The 24,985-nt window shown below is 37.3% G+C and overlaps 1 protein-coding gene and 1 long non-coding RNA gene across 2 annotated transcripts in view; one reads left to right on the top strand and one right to left on the bottom strand.

Annotated features, from left to right (window-relative positions):
* Nucleotides 1-20,388, top strand: part of LOC117665885 (uncharacterized) — a 32,469-nt gene extending 12,081 nt beyond the window's left edge. Inside the window, exon 2 of the long non-coding RNA XR_015728770.1 lies at nt 16,126-20,388. This is a non-coding gene — a long non-coding RNA (uncharacterized LOC117665885). The remainder of the gene's footprint in view (nt 1-16,125) is intronic.
* The window catches only part of STON2 (stonin 2), an 84,851-nt gene continuing 66,848 nt past the window's right edge, over nt 6,983-24,985 (bottom strand). The window contains exons 5-7 of the mRNA XM_034418266.3: nt 21,579-23,438; nt 16,064-16,266; nt 6,983-10,932 (exon numbers count right to left, since the gene is read on the bottom strand). Coding sequence (XP_034274157.2) covers nt 10,849-10,932; nt 16,064-16,266; nt 21,579-23,438 — 2,147 coding nt within the window. The 3' untranslated portion in view covers nt 6,983-10,848. The remainder of the gene's footprint in view (nt 10,933-16,063; nt 16,267-21,578; nt 23,439-24,985) is intronic.

Here is a 24,985-nt window from a genome sequence, read left to right as displayed (position 1 = left end):
AAAAAAAAAGTAAATAAGTTTTGAAGACAATATGATGCAAAACACCAACTTTTAGAGGCATATTTAATTGCGGTAATGACTGGTTCCCACAGTTAAATATGCCTCTAGAAGTTGGTGCTTTGCATCGTGTTGGCTTTTCAATTTATTTACTGCTTTTTGTTCTTTTGCAGAAAATGTTGATTCTTTTCTGTGGTGAGTCTCCATTGCATAGCTGTTTTAATGAGGAAAAATATTTTAGTATTTGGAAAAAGATACAGATTTCATTATGGAGGTTACATCATCCTCCATAAATCATAAAGCAATGATTTAGCCAGAATATGTTCAGATTAATTTTCACCAATAAATGGAATGGTGGTTTTAAGGATATCTGAAATGCATCTCCAAAGAGCTTTCTAAAGCACTTCCATCAATATTGCATATGTCATCATCTGTCAACATTGATTGTAGTATTCTGCAGTGTTGGTGTAGGCCTTTTTCAGATACGGTGAAGAGTTTTAGAATATCATACAACATCCTGTATAATAGTTGTGCCTTTGCTTTGTCCAGAGATTTCATTGCTCCAGATTAGTCTTTGGGGTCTCTTGCTTATAACATTTATTTAAACAATAGGCCATCCTTTGGTTTATGGTTGAGGATATTTTGTCGGAAAAAATAAAGGACAAACTTGAAAAAAGGACATATTTGAAAGAAGCTTGTAAGGATTAAGAAGTGTTTATAATTTTGCTTTACAAAGGAAAATTCAAGAGTAAAACTATATTCAAGAAAACTAAATTCAAGAAAACTTTCTTGAATATTCTAAAAAGGACAATTCAATCTCCATATTTCATATGAATGTGAAAGTCTATACATTAAGTGGTATCATTTGTATGGTAAAAGATAAATGACCAAAATAAAGGACAAAAATGATTTTTGGAAAAATGAATAAAACCAAAGTACTACTCTTATTTTTTATGATAAGGTCATTGTAATACTGTATAGCCATGCTACAATGTAAGCCCCTACAGACCTGTGAAATTATATTTGCAGCTGCCAAAAAAGCAAATTCAGTCCTAGGCTGCATTAATAGAGGGATAGAATCAATATCACCTGAAGTGTACTTAATACCACTCTATAATGGCTTGGTAAGACCACCCTTGGAATACTGCATCATTTTGGTCACCACGATGTAAAAAAGATGTTGAGACTCTAGAAAGAGTACAGAGAAGAGCAACAAAGACGATTAGTGGACAAGTGGAGGCTAAAACATAAAGAACGGTTGCTGAAATTGAGTATGTTTAGTTTGATGAAAAGAAGGAATATGATAGCAGTGTTCCAATATCTAAGGGATATTATCTAAGGGATACAGAAGAGGGAGTCAATCTAGCATCAGAAGGCAGAGCAAGAAGCAATGGATGGAAACTAATCAAGGAGAGAAGCAACCTAGAACTAAGGAGAAATTTCCTGGCAGAACAATTAATCAGTAGAACGATTTGCCTCCAGAAGTTGTGGATGCTCCAACCCTGAAAGTTTTTAAGAAGAGATTGGACAACTATTTGTCTGAAATGATACAGGGCTGTGATGGCGAACGTATGGCACGCGTGCCACAGGTGGCACGCAGAGGCCTCTCTGGCCACGTGCACCATCGCCAGCTGCTCTTCCGGGTTCCATTGCACATTTACGTGCCGGCCAGCTGGTCCAGCACACATGCGCACCGGCCAGCTGCTCTTTTTTGGGTTCTGGCGTGCACGTGCATGTCGGCTAACTGGTCTAAATGTGATAAATAATTTTTTTTTAAAAAGGAATGATGCAATTGTTCACAATTGTTCCAGAAGACTGGACAAAAAAAGGTGACTTCAAATTACAACAAAATAGATTTCAGTTGATTATCAAGAAAAAAAGATGCTAAAGATGAGAACTGTTCATGGAACTGACAACCTTGGAAGATGGCACATGATCTTGTAGTGGATACCCATAGTGGTGATTTAATTCTTTTAAAAATAAATGAAAGAAATGTAGTGGATTCCTACAGAGGTTTGGACCAGTTCATGTCTAAAATATTTTCCAATCTTAACATTTTATGCTTCTATGAAACAAATGAAAACAAATGGGAAGAAAAAATGCCAAACTCTACAATACTGTATTAAACATTTTGTTATTATGAATTGAACAGTAATATTTTGAACTTGCAGTATATAAAGTATCTTACCTTGGACTTAATAAAGCTTAAATTAAAACCTGCGGATATTTTGTCGTGTCAGCTTTTTATATTGTAAAACAATATGAAATCATAAAGAAATGCCAATTTTTATTTATACTTACCAGACTATATTTTCAAAATCTTGATCTAGAAATGTGAAAAAATTATAGTAATTATATTAATGATTATAATTATAGCAGTAGCATACAAAAATAGAATTAAAAAATAGAAGATGCAGAAAGTAGAGAAAAATAATAAAGAAAAAATGTATAACAAAACAAGTTTTCAACTTCAGCAGAAGAAATATAAATTATTTTCTTTCCATATTCTATCTTTTATCCATAAACAACTTCACAAAGTCTCTTCAGTTATGATCTCAACAAAAATTCATTAAGGATCATCAGAAATATAGATATGTAAAATCTCATTGGCCATATATTTCTCATAGAGTAGTACATCAAATAAACTGATTAAATCAAGCGTTAAAAAGTTATTCATAGACCTTATATTTCCTGCAGTCTTAACGGATGCCTAATACCACTGCCTTGGTTACATGGTTACATCACCATAAATTATGCCAATATTTTCTTGTCTGAACTGACCACCCACAGTGGCATTCTTTTTGTTAACTGCTTTTACTTGCTTTAGAACTGGTAATAGACCATGTGTGAGAAACTAGTACCATTGCAAATATTGTTGGATATCATCCAGGGGTGAAATCTAAATTTTTTTGCTACCGGTTCTGTGGACGTGACTTAATTAGTGGGCGGGGCTTGGTAAACTGACTGGGTGGGCGTGGCCAAGTCAATGTCACTTCTTTGCCCTTTTTTAACCTACAAAACACAACACAACACAACTGGCTCACCCACAATGTAAAAGCAACTGTGCTAGACCCAAAATGGCCCCTGCAACAAGCAGGAACCTCACACAGGCACAAAAAGCCCCAAAAAACAACTTTCATACTTTACACACACACAACACAACACAACTGGCTCACCCACAATGTAAAAGCAGCTGTGCTAGACCCAAAATGGCCCCTGCAACAAGCAGGAACCTCACACATCCACAAAAAGCCCAAAAAACCAACTTTCACACATCACACAAACAAAATTCCACATACAGCTTTGTGAGATTTTGTGTGTTTGTGTAGTTAGAGTGAAACACTACAGAAACACCTAAATCTCAGAAAGCTGCACAAATATTATTTTATTTTAATTTATTTTAATTTTTAAATAAAAGCAGCTATATTTAAAACTTCCTAATCTTTAAATGGCTAGGTCTAAAAAAAGAACAACTAAAAAAACCTCCAATTAACCATTTTTTTTAAAGCTCCCAAGGGGAAAAAAACTTACCCAATAGAACAGGGGTCTCCAACCTTGGCAACTTTAAGATTTGTGGGCTTCAACTCTCAGAATTCCTCAGCCAGCTTTGTTGGGAGTTGAAGTCCACAAGTAAAGTTGCCAAGGTTGGAGACCCCTGCAATAGAAGGTACAAGGCAGGCAGGCAGGCAGATAGAGCTGCTCACCGATGAGCTTGATTGCAGGCAGGGAGATTCAGTTGCTTGCTGGTGCAATGGATTTCAGGTATTACAGCAAGCGAAGCAAGGCAGGCATTGCGACCAGCAGCTAAGTTAAGCAAGCTGGTGGCTGGGGGGGGGGGGGGATTTTTGCTACCGGTTACCAGGCAACTTAGCTGGGATCGTCAGAGCCATTTAAAAGGCTCTGATGATTGCGCAGCTCAGCTGGGCATGGGGGGCGGGGGCAGGGATTTTTGCTACCGGTTCTCTGAACTGCCAGCCACCATCACTTCCTACTCTCCCTGGTCTGAACCGGGAGCATTTCACCCCTGATATCATCTCCACCTGGTCCCATCAGAATGGGCAATACTTGGACATGAAGAGAGCCAGAGTCCAATAGCTTCTTAGACTTGTTCCCCATCCTATCCCTGGTTAGGTTTTCCCTGTTTTTTTTTCCTCCTCAATTGCTTTAATAAATGATCATTGTAGGTCAACCAAAGCTTTTGTTGCTGTTTTATTAACTTTTGGGAGTTAATTAGGCAATAAAAACTAGCTGTGTTAGGTTGCATCCTAAAAGGAGAAAAAGATCAGAAGGAGAAAAAATAGAAACAGATTTGAAATTATCTGTGTTTTATACTGTACAAGTATGCTTTACAGCAATATGACAGAAAGGATTATTAAATAATTCAGATCAATATTTGCATGTTATTGATCATGGATATTGGTCTCATGAGACATTGATGACAGTAATGGTGTCTTATTCTTTTAATTTGCATAATGATTGGTGTGGAATGCATGTAAATAGCTGAAATTCATTTTGATCCAACTGATGAAAATTTATTTTATAACTAGATATGTTGTTCTTTTATTGATTTTAGTCTTTTTTAATTTTCTGACTCTTCAGATTGTTATCTCGCAGTGTGAGAAATTAAGTATCAATATTTTTTGTTCGTAATGTAATGTCTATTTTTAAAACAATCTGTATGCATCTTCTTATATTATAAACACATTCACATTGTGTACTTTTATTGCAGTTTAACTTGTGTTGCTAGATTTTTTTTTACCCAGTATTTGAATAACACTAGCAACATCAAACCACAAGATGGCAATAGTTTCTCAAAAGGAGGAAATTAAATAAGCGTGAAGTTGTATCTTAATGTTTCTTCATTTTGGAATTAAACCAAAACAACTCACAAAAGTGTCAAACGTTGTAAAATTCTGATGTTGCTGGGCTAACAATAAAATCTACTTAAAAAAGAGAAATGCTATGTGTTTCCAGTAAGAATTTGTATGTACATAGGAGTTTCCGTTTTCTTTTTTTGACTCCACTCTTGTGCCAAATTGTTAACTAACGTATAAAGAACTGGACATTATAGAAAATAAAATCTATAATTGTGCATTTTGTTTTACTTATGTTTATTTTAGCAACAAATGCATCTCCAAATTCACCTGCATTAGTTTTTTTCGTATTATTGATGCCTACATGAAAGGAAATGTACAGCATAAGGAAAGCAAATATATAATGAATTTCAATTTTGTTCTTGTGTTATATTGATCAGGTATTGCATATATTTGAACAGAGCTGCTCTCCCCACCTTATATAGTAAAATGCTGTCCTTTCACATACTGTATAATTATAATTTAATAATTAGCAGAGGATGTCCCATTTATAAACAATAATTGCTAATTTTATTTTTAAGCTGCCATACTCCACTCTCTTATATAGATGGGTGCAGAGCAAAATTAGCTGCTAATAAACAAGCTGGCAGCAGCTCTCCCAGCCTGGCATAGGGAATCTCTTGCAATGGACAGGCAAATACTGCCCAGGGAAGTTATTTAGCCAGCCTGCAAGTTTCTTATGGGAAATTTGCTTTGCTTTGGCATGGGCAAAAGGATAGGTGGACCAGTAACAAATGTGGCATGTGGATAACTTATATTTGGCATTGTTGGATTGCATCATTTTTTCCTGGCTAGTTGGCATTCTGACCAGAAGGACATAGGAGCAAATTGAGGAAGATTCCCAATCAAAGTTGAAGACTTTTTAAAGTTCCCATGTTTTTCTTCCATGAGATATTGAACTTATTCTGGATCAGAGGTATAGGCAATCTTAACACTTTGCTAATAGTTTAGTCCAGGGGTGAAATGTAAAATCTGTTACTACCAGTTCTGTGGGTGTGGCTTGGTGGTGGGGGGTAATGTGACTGGGTGGGTGTGGCCAACTTTTTTTTAAAAAAGCCTCTCTGTGGATCAGGAAACTCAGTTGGGATTGTCAGAGAGGCTCCTTAAAAAATGCCTCTCTGCTGATCAGGGAACTCAGCTGGGATCATCTGAGACTTTTCAAAGCACTTTTTTTACCACCTCTTGGGCCAAGAGGTTGCAGAAAAAAATGCTTTGAAAAGCCTCTGATGATCCCAGCTGAGCTGCGCGAGCATCGGAGGCTTTTTTTTTTACTTTTAAAAGCATTTTTTCATCGAAGAGGTTGTAGAAAAAATGCTTTTAAAAATAATTAAAAAAAGCCTCTGATGATCATGCGGCTCAGCTGGGCATGGGGCGGGGAGGCGCAGGGATTTTTGCTACCGGTTCTCCGAACCACCCACCGCCATCGCTACTGGATCGAGTGATCCGGTCCGAACTGGGAGCATTTCACCCCTGGTTTAGTCCATAATACTTAAGTGGTGAGAACTATAATCTAAAAATATTGATTGCCTAATGAATGGTAAAGGGGCCAAAAGTTTTGGTCCCATAGTGTTCTTCCTTTAGGACCTATGCAAGGCAAGTGAATAGCATCAATGAAGACTGATAGTAATTCCCTCATTTTTCCCTATTAACAAGTACTCAGTATACTGAAAAATGATCAGATCAAGTTATTTTGTGATTAAGTGACTATTTTAACTACATCAGATTATAAAGGTGGATATCAAAAATTATGACATTAAGAAAATGAAATCAGTGCCTTCATTCTGTTTTACACAGATTGCTAGATAATTTCCATAGGGATTCCTTACGGTAATGCTTTGCAAAGTAGTCCTGGGCGTGGTTAGCATTTGAACCATCAGGAAATCCAAGAGTCAAAGACTAGACTGGAAAATTAAAAGAACATCCAGAACAAGGCAAAAATAAGCCACTTATGTATGTTGCAAAATTTACATCCATGTAGTCACCTTTTAAATACATCTTGAAATTGAACCATTCATGTTTTAAGAAGTCATTATATTATGGCATTATCTTTTCCTTTTCAACTATATAAAAAATGAACAACAATAAAAATGAAGACACGACTGCTTTGAATGTCAAATTCATTTGCATTTATTCAACAGTCCTTCCCAAACTCCAAAACGACATTTCTCTGACAGGGTGGAGAAGTGCCACAATATTTTTTTTAAAAGAATTAGCCAGTGTATAGACTTTTTCAAAGTACATTAAAAGGTAGAAACCTATTACAAAATATGTAAAAAAACAACAATCACATTAGTGCAAGAGGTTATGACTTATCTGTATGGAGGCACTGAACAACAACATAATTGCAATACAAGCCCTTTTATCTATCCTCACAAGTCTTTAAGGGCTTTGGGGTTGCTTTATGTTAGGTAACCTTTTCACAATAAATTAATGGGATTCCCATTAGAAATCTGCCAATACCATAGAAAGATGTTTCCCATATATAGGACTTAAATCAGATGGTAAATTACAATCTACAGTTGACTGGAACAATGGACTGCGTACCAGCAAGTCAATTAAAAGTGAATCTATATAAGGCAGATGTTATTAATCCACAGTGATGGTTAATTTGTAGGGACCCAAATAGCAGCCAGGAATCAGCTTCTCCTCAATTCTACAATCCCCTCTCTCTTGTTAAGTCTTGTTAAGTACAGGATGTGGCTGTTATTTGCTAATCATCACATATTCTCTTATACCTTAACTGTTGTTAGTGCATTCTTCATAATGATATATTCTGAAAGGGACTGACTGCTCAGACCACATTAAACTTGATCACCAAGGGAAGAATAACTTCTGAGTACCCTTAAAAATATGTTAATATTTACATTTTAAACTCCCCAATGGGCCACGTACTACATTACATAGAAATAATTTTCCCCATGTCCATTTCCCTACCCCAAATCATTTTCTCTGAGATTAGGTAAAATCTAATTAGGCTTCCTGAATATTCTGCCACACCCATATATCAGTGTGTGAAATAAGTATTTTTAAAGACTTCCACTTAACCTCATGCTTTAGTATTCACTGAAAAAGGCATTCATCAATTTTTGAGGCAGATTTTAAATGAAGTTGAAGGGCTGGTTCAGACAAGCTTGCATAATATTTAAATACTTTATAAATATTGTGATTTGCAACTAAATGTGCAAACCAACCACAGTAAACAATATTCAGCTCAATGCAGCTAGGAGACATAGGCAGATGTGCTTCTTGATGTGCTAGATGATATGAAGTCAGTAATGGACATCAATGGGGCTTTTGTCCTACACAGTTTACCCAAATGAGAAAATGCTATATCATTACAAAGGGACGTTATCGGTATTGCGAGAATTATTTCTCACACAGTCAGTGAAAAGTAAGATATAGCAAAGAAGGGCAGATGAAAACAAGCCAGGCAACTCAAAAGTGAAGACCAAATAGTCTGGAACATAAACCAAGAACAAAAGTTAAAATACACTACAGAAAAATTAGTTCTTGAATCAAAGCAGTCGTGAAAAGTTGACTATGGCTTTGCACTCTTTCCAGTGGGTACATAGTGGCAGTTCCATTCTTTACCCTGTTATAGAAGATTCACTGTATGCTACAGATGTATGTTGTAGAGTCATCTATAATATATGGTGTAAAGATTGTAACAGTTACTATGGAGGACAGACAAACAGAAAACTAACAGAGCACATCCATGAACACCAATTAACAGTCAGAAGACATGAAAACTCCTTAATCTCACAACACAACACATGGGCTGACTCAACCACAGTTTCAACTGGGAAACTCTGAGCATCTTAGACAAACTAAATCCAAAAGTGCTAGGGAATTCCTGGACATTTGGCAATCAGACAAACCAGCCATCAATAGACACATAGAGATAAATCACATTTATATACCGTTCAAATGAGACAATAAAAAAGATAAGAAGAAATAAAAAAGATAAGAATATATTCTCTCCAGCAGCCAACAGCCAAATAAACAAGGAATAACACCAGGCAAACAATCAAGCAGAAAACAATACCCTGCTTAAAGAACTACCAACAGAAAAATCACCAAAGCTGACAGGGCAAGCTACTGTATATAAACAGTATACAAACAGCAAAGCCCACACTTACTGTATTTGCATTGATGTTATTATTTAGTTGGGTAATGAAACAACTGTAAGCAAGCAACTAAGCTCAGAGAGCAGCAAGGATTCTAGAATTCACCCCTGACTTCCACATATTCTCTTCTGAAATTGTTGGCCTATGAGTAAGCACCAATTACAGCTTCCCCTCCTTATACAAGCGATTGGACAGTAATTTCATCATCAAGCCCATTTTCCAGAATAATATGGTCTATAAGACAAAATATGTGAAATTTGCATCTAATCTGGCCCTAGTAATTTATTTAAAACTGGGATTTATTAGAGCACTAGAATATTTTAGACAGGATTCTGTGTGTAGGCTTTCATGGCACTATCTATTGGGCAGTGTTGTGCTTCAGGGTTGAGTAACTGGTCTAGACATCAGATTTCCTGATGTCTTGCCGGCAACTGTGGCGGGCATTTTCAGAAGTAAAGATGCCCACCAGAATTTTCTGTACTCATACAAACATATCAATACCCATGCAAAAATACTCTAAATTCTTGCTTGACAGAAAGTATGATTATAGATATGTACAGCTCCCCAACTTGGTGCTCTTCCCAATATATTGGACTACAACTCCTATAGCAATTGGTAACTTTTACTTCAGGGGGGATTAAAAAGGATATGGAGAATACTGAAGCTCCAATGTGTACTCATAGAAAATTCTTCAAAGATATGTCCAGACATGTTTAGGAATATTCCCAGAAATTGGAAAATTAGAAACTTGATTCTTTAAAAAACAACTATAAACAGAGATTTTTTTTCAAGAAGTCAAGTTTTCATCTCTATGAAAAAGACTGTGTGGACACAAGAATTCATAAAAACCTCTGTAATGCCACTATGTCTACCTTGTATAAAGTAATACCATTAATTGTTTAGTAAGATAGTAATTATTTCTTTGAAGTATCTCGGAAATAAAATGTAGTGTTAAAACAGAATTTGAAAGTAGCATTATCAGCATTTATAAAAGTTGACCAATTTTTTTACCAACATCATCAAAACTTAAAAGTTCAGCATATTAATGTATGCAGTATGGTAATGATTTGGGGAACACATAGTAACCAGCCTAGCTAAACATCTAACTGAGATTAAATCTACTTTCCCCTCAGTATCTTCCCAGGTAAGAGTGATCCAAAAGTCACCTAGTCCCTTTTAACTGGTAACTATAACTAAATCATGTCTAAAGAATAACTCTGGTATTTCAGTAAATTGCATAAAAGGTTTCTGATTTGCCAAGGGAAGTATACAATATTTAAATATTCTTCCTCAAAGATGGCATACAGGAAAACTGAGATCATGTGTCTTTCATCTGGAGTTCCCAATGGCTCTCTCTACCTACCAATAGCTGATAGGAAAGGTTGTTTAGAATTTCTCACAGAGAGCCATAGGCATGAAAGAAACATGGAAAGGTTGATATCATGGTGTCTCTTCAACACCTCCCATCCCCAGGGCTGTTGCAGATCACCTGGAAAAACTCCACTGAAGACTGAATTACCAGTTATCAGTATGTAAGTGTATGGTTGGAAAATACTTAACAAGACTAGAATTTTGACAACTGTAGCTGACAAAATACAGTTATTTTGCTCTAAAAAGTATACTGGAACAGATGAAAACAGGCTTGAGTGCACTGCAAGCCTATATACTTAGTGTAATTCTACCCAAACTACTCAGCAAACATATCCCAAAAGAATTTTTTAAGTATGTTCAGAGAGCAAAATGTCACTTCAAATACTTCTTGGTTCTTCGGACTACAGAAGGGAGGCATGGCATTCCTTGTTCTTCAATTCTTGTTGCTTCTATTCTTTTCAGATAGCTACTTCTTCCTTTCATTGCACAGCACATTCCTTGACATTATCGCCGTCTTCTCCCAAATTATCTGGATTCAAGCTTTTTTTCCTCTCTATTCCCACCTGAAAGAAAAACAAACTGGGAGTTTTGTGGAGAACAGCAAAAGGCCACCTAATTTTTGTTTTGTATGTTTCACTCAAGAATTACTTGTCCCAAAGCAAGAATGGGCAGTACTCCTCTGATTCACAGATGACAGGTATGCAGAACTGACTCCAGCAAAAGTAGGTTCCCATGCTGCCTACATGGGAAATACTGAAGTGGTGTCATGGTGATTCATTGCAGGATGGGAAAGTTCACCAAACTTAATGGATATATAAATTTGAGAGGGAAGGATTCCCTGAACCCTATATAAAGCAAATGGGGGAACAAAGAAAAAAAATCCCATGTATGTGTAATGTGCCTTTTCTCTCTCTCCATTAGATTTATGAACATAAAAATTATACTGAGTAAGGCATGCTTAAGGGACGTGGTGGCTCAGTGGCTAAGACGCTGAGCTTGTCGATTGAAAGGTTGGCAGTTCAGCGGTTCGAATCCCAAGTGCCGCGTAACGGGGTGAGATCCCATTACTTGTCCCATCTTCTGCCAACCTAGCAGTTCGAAAGCACATAAAAAATACAAGTAGAAAAATAGGGACCACCTTTGGTGGGAAGATAACAGCGTTCTGTGTGCCTTTGGCATTTAGTCATGCCAGCCACATGACTACGGAGATGTCTTTGGACAGCACTGGCTCTTCAGCTTTGAAACGGAGATGAGCACTGCCCCCTAGAGTCGGGAACAACTAGCACATATGTGCAAGGAGAACCCTTACCTTTACGGCATGCTTATAAGGAGACCCAGCTATTTGGACAACTTGTGCAAAGTTTGATAAGTACTATTTTCTTTAGGATAAATTCTGGGATATGGTGAGGAATGGAACCATACTTTTGAGTTGGACCTCAGAAGGCCAGGAATAAACATTGATTCTTGTGAAACAGTACTGTATATAATTCAGATAAAAAGCGAAAGTGCCATAGATATTCAAAGAATGTGCTGTGTTTCAAGTGATGAATAGGCATTATGATTCCAAACAATAGGTACAGATTGATTTTGGAAGAAATGAAATATCTGAGCATCCTACTTTGTTCCTATAAAAATAAAGAAAGAAGGACATAAAGCAGACAGGGTTTCAGCCAATGAGCCAATGCTTTGCCTACCAGAAAGAGTGTCTTCCATCAGAGGAGGTAAATTGGGTCAGGAGCAGTGATGGGTTGCCCCCGGTTCGGACCAGTTTGCAAGAACCGGTAGTAAAATAGGCGGGAGGCTCCGCCCATTGCCCCGGATGTCGTTATAGGCGATCTGCGCATGTGCAGAAACTCGGCGCATGCAATCCCATTGCAAACTGGTAGTAAAGGTAAGTAGAACCCATTCCTGGTCAGGAGACACAGCTGAAAGGATTTCAATGTTAATGTGAAAATATAGAAAGAACAAGGCTAAAGTTATAGGCCAAAAGTGGTAGGAATGTTGGCTGGAAAGGTGCTGGATGGCTCATAAAAAGCTTCATTAGCAGACTAGAAAGAGTAGCACTGTCTGAGGAAAGGGGGGGAAATGGGATGACTCCCTTTAATGAAAAGAGAGCTAAAGTTAGCCGTTTCAAATATAAAAGAAAGGCCAACGTGTATTTATTTTACCTATTAATACAGTACGTTAAATTTATAAGGACAGCCAACTCACAGCAGGGTACAGATTGGAAACAAAATCCAATATATTAACTCAACAAAGAAATAAAAGATGAACATAGCCAGGAGGGACAGACTTAGCACAATACTGGATATAACCTTTTCAAGCTGACTCATACTCAACTAAGCTAGAGGCTGGGGAAACAGCCAAATCTTCAAGGCTCATTTAAAGCATAGCAAATTGGCTAAAGGCAAGATGAAACTCTTCCAAATATCATATCTCTGTGGAAATAGGGCCAAGCTATAATGGTGAAAGAAGGTGGAGGGTAAGAGCTTTTTGAACTCCAAGAGGAAGTTTATACCATTGGGCAGATGGGAAAAGGTGAGAAGGCATGCTTCTAGGTAGCTCTTATAACTTGTTGATTTAGGGAAGATGCAGCCTGAGGATCTTCCTAACAGTATCTTCTTTCCAGCATTCAAAGAATGCTTCTGTTCTTTTTGTTTTCAACTTTCGTTGTCGTTTTTGTTTTCTGTTGTTTTAATCAGAAACTATTACATTATCTCTCCCTTTGGAAAACCAATTGGACAGACTTGATTAATGCTGAAAATTTAGTTTTTCTTTTTGAAGACTAACAACAGCTGATGCACAGTTAATTACAGTAACTAATTACAGGGTGTTTTTACTGTTGTCCTTTTTATGTATTTTCTTGTGTAACATTTTTATTTCTTCTTGTTTGCTTGTTTTTTTTGAATTTTCAAGTATATATACTGCATTTTTGTTATGCATTAGATTATTGCAGAATGATCAATATTATTGGATAGTACTATCATGGATAGTATGACCTTGGGGAAACTTTCAATGCCTTCCAAACTGCAAAAACCTTGAGGGTTTCTTTGATGTCACAAGAAACCAAGTGCCTAGGATACAGAGGTCCTGGAGACAGGTTCCCCCACTATACAAAGGATACACAAGGGGAATGTCCCCAAAAAGATTTTTGCTCTTTACCACCATGAAGGGAATGAGTTCTTTAATGTTCAAATGAATAAAGCCAATTTGGTGAAGCAAACCACTAAATTGTAACTTAATACAATTCAGTAGTTGTGGAAAAACTAGACTCATGTTACAGAGAAAAACTTGTGTACAAACACCTGAAGCATATAGAGTCATGCCAGTAGGATAGTAACTTCTTTGGTGATATCTACTGTTGGTCCTTGATTTGGAGACCTCTTATAACTGATCCAGAGAACAAAGTGCAGAAGAACTTGAGCTATGTGGTGAAGAAATGTGAATGGGAATGTGTAATTAACCTAAACAATGGAATGAAATTACACTTTGGAGTTGAAAGATATGACATAACATACATAACATAGGGCCATAGAGAGACCAAATAATGAAACTCTAAATTAGTAAATGAGTCAAACTATTAAAAACTAAAGAAGGGGCAATTCAAAGTGACAATAAAGTTATTCTAAGTCTAAGTCTAAATAGCAAGGTCTACGTAGAGACATGAAGGTACACGTTCTTCAAATCTATAAATGTGAGCCATTCTACCATTTTACAAATGGGAACGATATAAATGTTACAATAGATGTAATATCCCAAAACCAAGAGACCTTTAAAAAACATTTGAAATAGCTATGAGATGGCAAAGTGACCTGCCTCTCATCAATAGCAATAGCAATAGGATTTAGGCTTATGTACTGCTTCATAGTGCTTTACAGCTCTCTCTAAATGGTTTACAAAGTCATCATATTGCCCCCAATAATCTGGGTCCTCATTTTACCGACCTTGGAAGAATGGAAGGCTGAATCAATTCAGAATTGAACTCTTGGAATGAGCAGGGAGTTAGCCCTCAGTACTGCATTCTAGCCACTGTGCCACCACGGCTCTTAAGCCATGAGTTAGTTTCTTCCACAGGAATACATGACCTGAAGTACCGTGTTTTCCCGAAAATAAGACCCTGTCTTATATTTTTTTTGAACCCTGAAATAAGTGCTTGGCCTTATTGCCATGCGCTCAAAAGTGTGATTGGGCTTATTATCAGGGGGTGTCTTATTTTGGGGGAAAGAGGGTACACAGAAAAGCACTTTCTGGGAATAGGGAAGTACAGCTGTACAGTAAATAGGGACAATTGAGAAATAGCTGGAGGAGAGACAATGCTCAGAGATGAGCCTGGTGTTCATTGGAACTTCATAAATGGCAAATTGGACAAAAAAAAAAAGAGAGAAAAAGACTCAAAGTGACAAAGCCAACAGCAATTAAGTAATTCAAGACCTAAAAGGCTTTCCTAGAAGAAAGCAGATGAAATGGTGAGTTGAAGAAGGGAAATTTAAGTTGAAAATATGAGTGCATTTAGGCAAGACTGGCGCTGAGAAGCTCTCAAACTGAATGCCTAGGAATTCCAGGCAAAATTGACTTTAAAAAGAAGGGGGAGGCAGTCTTGTCATTTTCCTTAACCCTTTGTTATGAAAGAGAAAGGAAGAGCTGGAAAACAGCTGAGCAAAATATAGGAAGGCTGGGAGAAGGCCAGCAAGATTCCTGTGTTCACCCACAGGGGCGTTCCCACAGTGGTGATTAGGAGAAGGGTGAAGGCTCAGGAAAAGAATGGCTCATTGCTTAGGCAAAAAAAAAAAGAAAGAAAAGAAAAAGAAAAGAAAAGAAAGAAATCGGTAAGTACAGTGAAAGTTTCAAGGTTAAAAACTGAAGTTTAACTAAAGGAAAGTAAATTAGAAAGAAGGAGAAAGTGTTTTGAGAAAAAAAATAACTCTAGGAAACTTTGAAAAAGAATTATAAGAATATTAAAGAATATATTTTAAAAAATAAGGAAAAAAGTAAGAACGTTTGATAAATCAGAAGGATGATCAAATCAAGCATGAACATGCTAAACACTGTGGCAAGTCCAAAACAAATCCAAACAAGCAAGTAGGAAGATTAATGGATTAAGCAGGAGCCATGACTAGTTGGTTTGGAGAATAGGGCCTTTCCCAAATAATGCTATATGCTATACATGTCTCCAAATGTGGCTCTGGATAGAGTGTTATAACTCATGGAAGTGAATAATTGTGTTCTGACAAATAGGATGGACAATAGGGTCCCTAAGGTCCCTTCCCGTCTATGATAATTTAAAAGTCCATACTGAAAAGCTAAGTAATGTACAGACCTTTGTCCCATTGTAATTAAATGTGATTTTTCTGTGGCTCAGGAAAAGAGATAGCTTCTGATTTTTATTATATGAGATCATTTTATTTGAGATGTCAGGTTCTGAGCCTGGGGCCTTTTCATGCAACATATATTCTGCCAAAAAGCTGGAGATTAATTTAATCCATTAAATTACTGCAGGCAACATACATCAGATAGCATAGAAGATCTGACTATTCATACATTAGTGCTTCTGTAGAAGGCATGCTATCAATAGTTATCTGAATGCAAAAATAAACAAACCCAGAAGCTCCTGTAAGCCACACCAACTTTGAAAGAAAAACAGAAGAGTGGATGTTGGTTTGGGTGAATGAGTAGTTATCAGTTATTCAACCATACCTTATAATTGTAATGTGCTGCATAATTCACCCACTTCCTCACATCAGTCTTGCCTTCCACAGAGATGGACCGAACGGCAGCCTTGGATGCTGAACTTGCTGGCATATCAAAGTCTACATCCACATAGCGGACAAAATGAGAAGGCACTTCCCGGTCTGAGCCAAGTTCCAGATGGCAAAAGAAGCAATGAGGATGACCTGCAGCTAAAAAGAAATGAAAGAATATGGCAACTGAGAACACCGACATGGAATCTTAGAAGAAAAAGGATGACAAATACCAAAAGAAAGTCACTGAATTATTCAAATGATTATGTTAGAATTCTGAGGTCAGCTTTTTTGACATAAATATGGAGAGAGACAACTTATTTTTTAAAATCAAACTTGAGAAGACATACAGGCATTAAATAAAGCTTCGCTAGAATATTACTAGTACCATATATTCTAATTCTAGAACCTGTCTAAACAACTACGGCTCCTATAATCCCTACAATTCATCATCACTGGCAAAATTAGTTAACTGAAGGGAGTTGGAAAGCCACACTGCCCACACATTTTAGAATATTGCTGCACAACTCTCACAAGCTTCTGGCTTATTCCTTGCAAATACATCACAATGAATCCTGGAAAAAATGCTTGAAAAACTGTCAGCTAATGCTAGCTAAAGGCTGGTTGTCTCTTCTTTCATGCAGAATTACCACTTGGCATATACAATAGTAGATAAGGCTGATGCATGCTATTAACAGTTCTACATGTTAATTTAGAAAAGAATAATCCAATGCGTACAAACGTGGTCTTTTAAAATGCTCAATCCCAAGGCAGTAAGGAAAGCCCAGCTTCTTTTAAAATATAGGGATTGAGGCATGATTACACAGAGAAATAGGCACAACTCATTGTTCTTTGCTGATGACCATGAGTGATAATTATTTTGAACCATGTACTTTCTTCATGTGAAAAATTCAGGAACAAATACATCATCTAATTTTTTCTAGGGCTGCAAGGCAAATATTTGGTATGCACTTGTATAAGGTGCAAACAAAAATTATGACTTATTGCATGTAATTGTTCATAAGAAGATATTGAGGTATTTTTTTAATGAAAAGCTTACATCAAAAAGAGGAAATAAATTTACTTAACTTTTTCCCACTTTTTTCCCCCACTTTTTTTTTTAACTAAATGTGTTTGTCAGTTGCTCTTCTTGCTGTGAAGCTGTAGATGCATATCTAATTTTCTCCCATTCAGAATACTTTACTCATGTAATTTTATAAACATATAATTAGGCTTAAAGAATATCAATTCTAAAGCAAAATTGTGATACATTGGCTTAAACAACAATGAACACAGTAGTATGGACAATGGTTGGGCAACCTTTTGTGTCAAATACCTGAATCTCAGTGTGCAGACTAGTAACTTTCTGCTTAAATATGTGAATTCTCTATTATCTTGCGCAACCATGATCTGAGCCCCAATCTCCCTGTCTGTGATATAGGAATAATACCATGTTATTTCTCTGTGAAGTGTTTTTAGATTTGCCTTGATTGCTGTTACACACTATAGAGACAAAAATGATAGATGCCATACAACAAGATCATTTTTGAGTATTCTCATGGATATAAAGCATGATTTATAAATATATTATTTTGCCTTTCATGTAAAACAGGGGTCCCCAACTGTTGGGCTGTGGCCCGCTACTGGGCTGTGACCTATTCAGAATTGGGCTGCGTGAGTGGTTGGTTGGAGCGTGCACACCTGCACAGCTCAACTTGCATTGTGCGTGTGTGTAATTGTGCTTATGTAGATGTTTGCTTAAAATATGGAAGGGCAGTAGTGTGGTCCTTTTGTAATATCAAAAGTTCTGTGTCAGCAATCAGTTCAGATTCCTGGCATGAACTGTCAATCTGTTCAGCGGCAGCTTTCTGGCTAGAAAGAGACGTATGAGAGTGTCAAAAGGGAAGAGAGAGTAAAGGACAAAGGGGCTGATAGAACGAGAACATGACAAATCCTAGTTGTTTTTGACTTTTGACCTGCTCACAACTTGCTTCAGCCAACAGATGAGTGATATGCAGTATCAGATTATTCTGAATGCCATTCAACAACAATAAGATTGCTAATTTCGGCTTTAGAAGCAGAATCAGGATATTTTTTTGTTAGTTTAAAAGACATTACCACATTATCACCATCCTCAGAGGAGGAGTGAAGAATGTTTGAGAAGCAGAGATCATCCAGTCTTCTAGAGGACACTAGCAATATGGAATCAAAATTGCTCACTCTGTTTGGGATGTTATTTGGGGGAAGTTACCTAAGAGTGTCTTTTTCTGTCTTTCTCTGCGACTAGGATTGAAAACTGCATCAAAAACCATGGTTTGTTTATCTACAATAGGCTATGATTGTCTTGAACCTCAAAACACACTGCATCATAAATCATAGTTACAAGCCATTCTGGCTAAGTTCAAGCAATACACAAAGCCTCAAACTAAAGATAGTGAAAGTCAGTGTGACACAAAAACAAAGCCTGTTTGCTGGTTGAGTGCATGCGCATGTGTATAATCTATACGACCTTTTTGGCACCGAATGCCCAAACTGGAATGTGCATGCATGCAAGTGTGTGTAATGGAGCCCCGGAAACTGGAAGACCAGCTGGCCAATGCGCATGCACTCACCGGCCACCTGGTCTTCTGGTTTCTGGTGTGTGCATGTGTGCTGGCCAGCTGGTCTTCACGTGTGCCGGAGCGCCAGAAACTTGAAGAGGCCACCTGGTCTTCTGGTTTCTGGTGCATGCATGCCTGCCGGCCAGCTGGTCTTCAGGTTTTTGGGGCTCCAGCACATGCAAAGATCACCTGGCCATCACACATGCACACACTGGAAACCAGAAGAGCAATTGGTGATGGCGCATGTGCCCACGGAGAGGGCTCTGCGTGCCACCTCTGGCATGGGTGCCATAGGTTAGCCATCACGGCTATACAATATTTTGCAGGGGATTTATTTTAAAATTTCAGCAATTTTCATACAGTACACATTGAGAAAGGGATGTTTGAGTAAATGTTGATTTTCTACAGCGCACAGCCCCAAAGCTGTACTTTAAGTCTATTCTTATTAAATATGGGCTGCCCTGTTTTCAGGCTAGGCAGAAAAACATGCCATGAATCAATATTTTCTCAACATTCTTTATTCTGCCTGATGCTGTCTAACTAAAAACATCCTTTTGTACTGAAACAATGAATCATACGCAGTTGGGACAGAGATTTCTCACAGCCTATAAACAAGGCCCATTATTTATCAGCCAGCATCAACAAGTTGTTTATGGAGAAGCATACATCAGAAGTTGTCAAGCTGCTGTTGGAACATTGCAAAAAGCAATGCTTTTCAGGGGAATTCAGCTGATCTGTTTTGATCTTACAACTTCAAACTGGCCCAACGTAACTTTTTTTAAAGAAAAGTTCAGTTATGACATCATAACAGCTGTTTCTCAAACACAACAAAAGACAGCTGCGCACTTGCCTTGTATCCAGAATGGATGTTATTTCCATGCATCAGAAAATCAGTTTACCAAGGCCCAAGTGAGAAGTAAGATTTAGTTATGCCAAAGTCATGTGAACATCCATTGATTACAATGGCCCAATCATTTATATGCAACAGTTCTACAGTATTCATGCAAAGGATTAATATGTGACTATTTCATTGGTTCATTGCTTTTATTTGTTTAGAATCATATGGGAATCCAGACTGTAAATTGGTGGAGTTATCCAGCCACTGGACAGAGATAATTAATATTATAAATATGTAAGCAAGTGATTAAGAAAATACTTTTAGTGTTCTTTTTTTTTTTTTTTTTGTTAAGACTTTTGATTATATAAAAGAATAGGTTTATTGGCCTTCAAAAAATTTCTGGAATCAGGAGAGATCTCCATGTAAAATAGAGGAGCTCAAATTCTATGATCAACCCTTTTCAGTTTCTGAGATCTTAACTAGATGCATTTCTAAAACTTTCAGTTCCATGAAATACTTTTTATCATTTCTAAAACTAGTACTGTTTTGACAAACTTCCTCAAAATATATCAATTCGGCAACATGATTTTGTTTTCCCTTTTTATATCACTCCTCTATTACTTGATACCTCTGCTGCTATTCATTTGATTATCCCTGATTTTATTTCATGTGTGTTTCTTGTCTGACACAAACAGGAATGCTTTCCAGTATGAGAAAAATAATTCTGTTAATGGTTTTTAATCTGTTAATTAGAGCTGTGATTCAGTGTCAACAATGGGCTAGAATTACTGTGCTGTAGTGATATTTTAATGTCTTTATATATTAAACTTCTCATGTCCCCTACAAGGTGACTCTGGGTGGCTTATAAATTTATAATATAATTTATTTAATAAATTTCCTGTTCACTGTCCAATTTTACAGAAGATGGTCAGGGGCCTTCAGTTGAAAAACATACTAAACCCTCAATTGCCTGGGACAAGCAGTCTTATCTTTTCGTATGTTACAGCAACAAAGCTGATGGAACAGAAAAGAACTTATTCGGCTCTCAATACAGCCTTGCTTGTAACATGCCAAGAGATCAGACATGTCCGGACAAGATGGTGCTGTACTGTAGTCAGGCAGTTATCAGCATTCTCTAAAATTCCTGTAATGAAGCAAAATTGCTAAGGAAAGATGTGGTAGAATTGTTCCCAACATTAGAGAAGAGTTAAAATTAATAAAAAAAATTCTGTCAGTAATAAAAATTCTAGGAGTTCAGTTCCTCAGTTCCAGCTGAGAACAGAGTATATTAGATAGAATTTTAGGTGGAAAATAATTGATTTCCTAAAGATTCAGAACAAAAGAACAGCTCTGAAATCTCACACATGCTGAGAGCTACTTTATATGTGAGAAAGGCCGGCTGGTGCCTTTCACTGAATTCAGTACTTCAGAAAGTACTGATTTTTCTGGCAGATTATCAATTACATCTTCAGAAAGCTCAATGTGTTATAGCTTCTTCTTTTTGTACCTCTAATAAATCTTGTGAGATTTGCCACAAGAAATAGAATTCTGAAGGAGGCCTGCTTAGTGGTTGAAACCGAATAAGGGAAAAGCTTTATATTAGACTTTTCCTTGATTTTACAACAAAATAAAAATAGTTAGCAAGCTGAAAAATATTGCATTAGTACATTACCAGATCCCTCATTATCTTTCTCCTGATATTATCCTTGTGGAATTTGAAAACTATTTGGCTGTTGGGCAAGGAGTCTATTACATGATAGATGCTTGACAATGTAGCCACTTTAAGAGTTGCAGTGAGGGGCTACATACACTCCTATCCACCCCAAAGCATATTCTTTGAAAGAAAGCTGAGGTACTACACAGATGATAAAATTATTGTTGTTGTTATTGTTACTGCTACATAGTCATACTTTCAGAAAATGAAACAACTTCATTTCACACAAGAATTGATTAGAATTTCTGAACAAGATACTGAGAAACTATACTAATGTGTCTTTCTTACAAGCTAATCTAATTCATGCAGCAGTACCCACCAGAATTTTTATCAGGTAGGCGATTTATCCTCCACACAATGGAATTGAAAGCATGCTCGTATTTGGCAGTTCCTAGTGTTACCCTCATTGCTGGCTCAGAGCCAGACACGCTGGTGGATCCAAAGCTAGCAGTTTTGTTCACCTTTGCTTTCAAGGACTTCTCCCCAAGGACACTGTCTCTCCGGAAGTTTTTCACCCACTTATGCGGCACAGGATAACGAATCATCACATTTTCACAGGGGACTTGACTTAGAGGATCTCTGTTGGATGAGAACCCTGGTGACATCATCAGCCAGCTCTGAAGCTCTACCTCAGCACCATTGACACTAGCCGTAACCCTTAGAGTAAAAGGCATGGTCTTCTCAGAAAAGACACTCCTAAAGCGCATCAGTTCGAACCGGCAAGCATCCAAAGGGTTAAACATAATGACACGGGTACTGGCAAATGCCTCTTCATCCACACATGAATGGAAATGGCAATCATTCAATTGAATCCACTTGGTAGTGGTTGTGGGCATGATGTCCTGCCGCAAAACAATTTCATTCCCTTTAATAAGAATGTCGTTGAGGCCCAGCCTACACTCTGCCAGTCCAGAAAGAAAGCTGAGCACGTGTACTCGTGTCAATACATTATACTGCAAGATCCTGTTGTCTCCTTTGGCCAAAATTCCATAGAATTCATCCTTTACGTCAACAGTGATTTCTTCCTCTTGGTAATTAAGTCCAACTGTACTTAAATCTGTTGAGGAAGCAGGCAAATCCATCAATGAATCCTGAACAGCCCTGATAAAACTAAGGAAATCATTATAATTGGTGGTGCCTAGCTTAATAACCTGTTCCTTTTCTGCTATGTGAGAAACAGCTGGCTTTGGCTGGTATTTCTTTTTTTCTTTGTAAGTAACACGGTCTATTCTCACACTGTGTATCCTTCCATTTTCATCATAATTTTGAAGCTTGGGCTCTGAAACCTCATGATTTATTTCAAGCTTGAATTCCTTAAAAGGCTTTTCCAATCCCTTTTCATAGAAGAGTTGTAAATATCTTCTGTCTTTCAGTTTGACATATATTGGACCCCAGTGCCTAGAAGACATTATATTCTTCTTTTCTGGTATCCTCAGCATCATTGGCCAGCCATCTTTTTGCTGAGGTGGCCCCAAAGTGGACATGGTATTATAGAGCTCAGTGGAGATTGTAGGGTCATCATCTGGCAGACTGAGGCTGTTCAGTTGATCTGGATCACCAATATGGAGCTGCTTGAGTTGCTCAATAGCATCTCTATGTCTGAGGTGTGTACTTGGCTCATTGAAGCTAATGGAATCAGGTTCCTGATGAAGGATAAGAAGAGAATCTCTCTGCTTTTTACTAGTGTTTCCAGAGAGAGAGTTGCCTTGGGTACGTCTATCCCTTTCCTCAAAGAAAGAACTGAATGGATTGATAGGAGAAGGTTGAACATCCTTTAGTGATACATCAAGGAAAGGATTAGTAGCACTCCAGGGCGGTGTTCCCCCAACTGATGGCAAGGTGATGGAAGAAAGGTCGAGCTTCTGAACTTTAGAAAAATCACTCAAGGTGCTCTTGGGGCGTTCCCTTTTTTTAAAGGATAAAGGGGTACTAGTGTTCACATCTATGACCTGTGTGGTTGCTGTTGTTGCTCCTTCTGATAACGATGAAGAATCTTGTTTCACAGGAGATGTAGTTATTGGAGAAGTGGAACTAACTTCATTGTCATCAAAGGTCACCCAGCTGGGGAAACGGGCTGTGATTGCACTTTCACCATGGCCATTAATGGATGTGTTGTTCAGCTGCCAGCTGGTGGCCTCCATTCCTAGCTCCTCATCTTCAAGAAGAGATGAAGAATTGTCTGACAGAAGGAAAAAAGAATATAATTACTGCACAATGACTGAGATATTTTTATTATACACATATTGATTACATAATAATGAAGGAATGAAGATATTCCAGTAGGCTCATAAGGTTTTCTTGGGAGGAACAAGTTATATTAATGGTCCCTTTTATCTCATTTATATAGAAGCCATTAATAAAATCTTAACAGAAATAAAACTACCCTTCTGAAAATCAGCTTTCTTATATTGTTTAAATATCTTTAAGTATACTAGTAGAATCTATAAATATCTATTAAATAACTAGCAGATATTATATTTCTTTTACAGAAAAGAAGAGCAGAGCGTTTTAAGGATGACCATTGTATAAGGCCTTTTCTCCTTGTGAGATTGTCCTAGCTCTTACATATGTTTAAAATAGATCAGATATTTTATTAAAGATAAAATTTCATGTTGTCACTTCTGTACGAGTGCATATTTATTGCAATGTCAAAAACCACTTTTAGGATGGAAATATACATGGCTAGTGGAACAACAGATTCCTGTCTCTTATAAAGACATTGTAAGAGCTAGCAAATCTAAGCCAAATAACATTCTGAAAACAAAAAAGACTCTATACACCACTGATAAAGTGAGTTCAAGTCACAAAAACTTAATGCCTTTTAATAAGTCAGAAAAGATGCTACTAGAATCCTGTTACAGAGAAGTGGTGTATTTTTTTTTCCCCACTATGACAGCCTAAAGTGCAAAATTTTCTGCTTGCGGTGAAAAACATCCTCTTTCATGTTACTATTCTTTTGCATTTACATTTAGCTTTTCTCTAAGAACTCAAGGCTACCTCCAGGAACAGAAGCATTGATTGCTGAGGAACAATAGCAGAAAACTATTCTGTTCTACTTGTGGGTTTCCTATAGAAGAGGAATATGGGAAACAGGATGATGTATTAAATAGATCTGCCTTGCTGCAGGTAAGATTCTTTTTACATTCCTAGACAAATTCTACTTCTCCATCTGCTTCTGTTAAAGAGACAGATGCATATATTTTGATATGAAAAGGTATACCAAAATAACAATCCCTGCAGACGTAATAGTTACATTAGGGGTGTCAAACTCACATTGTCATACCGGCGTCATGTGAGTTTTTTCCCCCTTCGCTAAATTGACCGTGGATGTGGCCAGCACATGACACATCCGACCCGTGGGCATGGAGTTTGACAGCCCTGAGTTAGATCTTATCACCACAGAATATACTGAATAGGACTAGAGTGAAGTTTATTCATCGACTACAACAAATCGTAGAGCATAAAGTAGTAAAGCATTTTGTTGTTCGTATGTAAATATTTGACTGAAATCAAGAAACCATGTGAAAGACTGAACAGGTATGAGCATTTGCCTTCAGTATATCCTCAAACCTCAAAACTAAGAACTGATCCTACAAAACCAGTGGAATGGCTTGCCTTCAGAAATTATGGATGTTTCATCACTGGAGGCTTTTAAGAAGAGACTGGACAGCTATCTGTCTGAAATGGTATAGCGTCTCTTACTTGAGCAGGGGGCTGGAGTAGAAG

This window comes from Pantherophis guttatus, chromosome 1 (genome assembly GCF_059756535.1).
Source record: "Pantherophis guttatus breed Tessera chromosome 1, ASM5975653v1, whole genome shotgun sequence".
In the NCBI taxonomy this organism is placed as follows: Eukaryota; Metazoa; Chordata; class Lepidosauria; order Squamata; family Colubridae; genus Pantherophis; species Pantherophis guttatus.
This window is presented reverse-complemented; position numbering and strand designations above follow the sequence as displayed.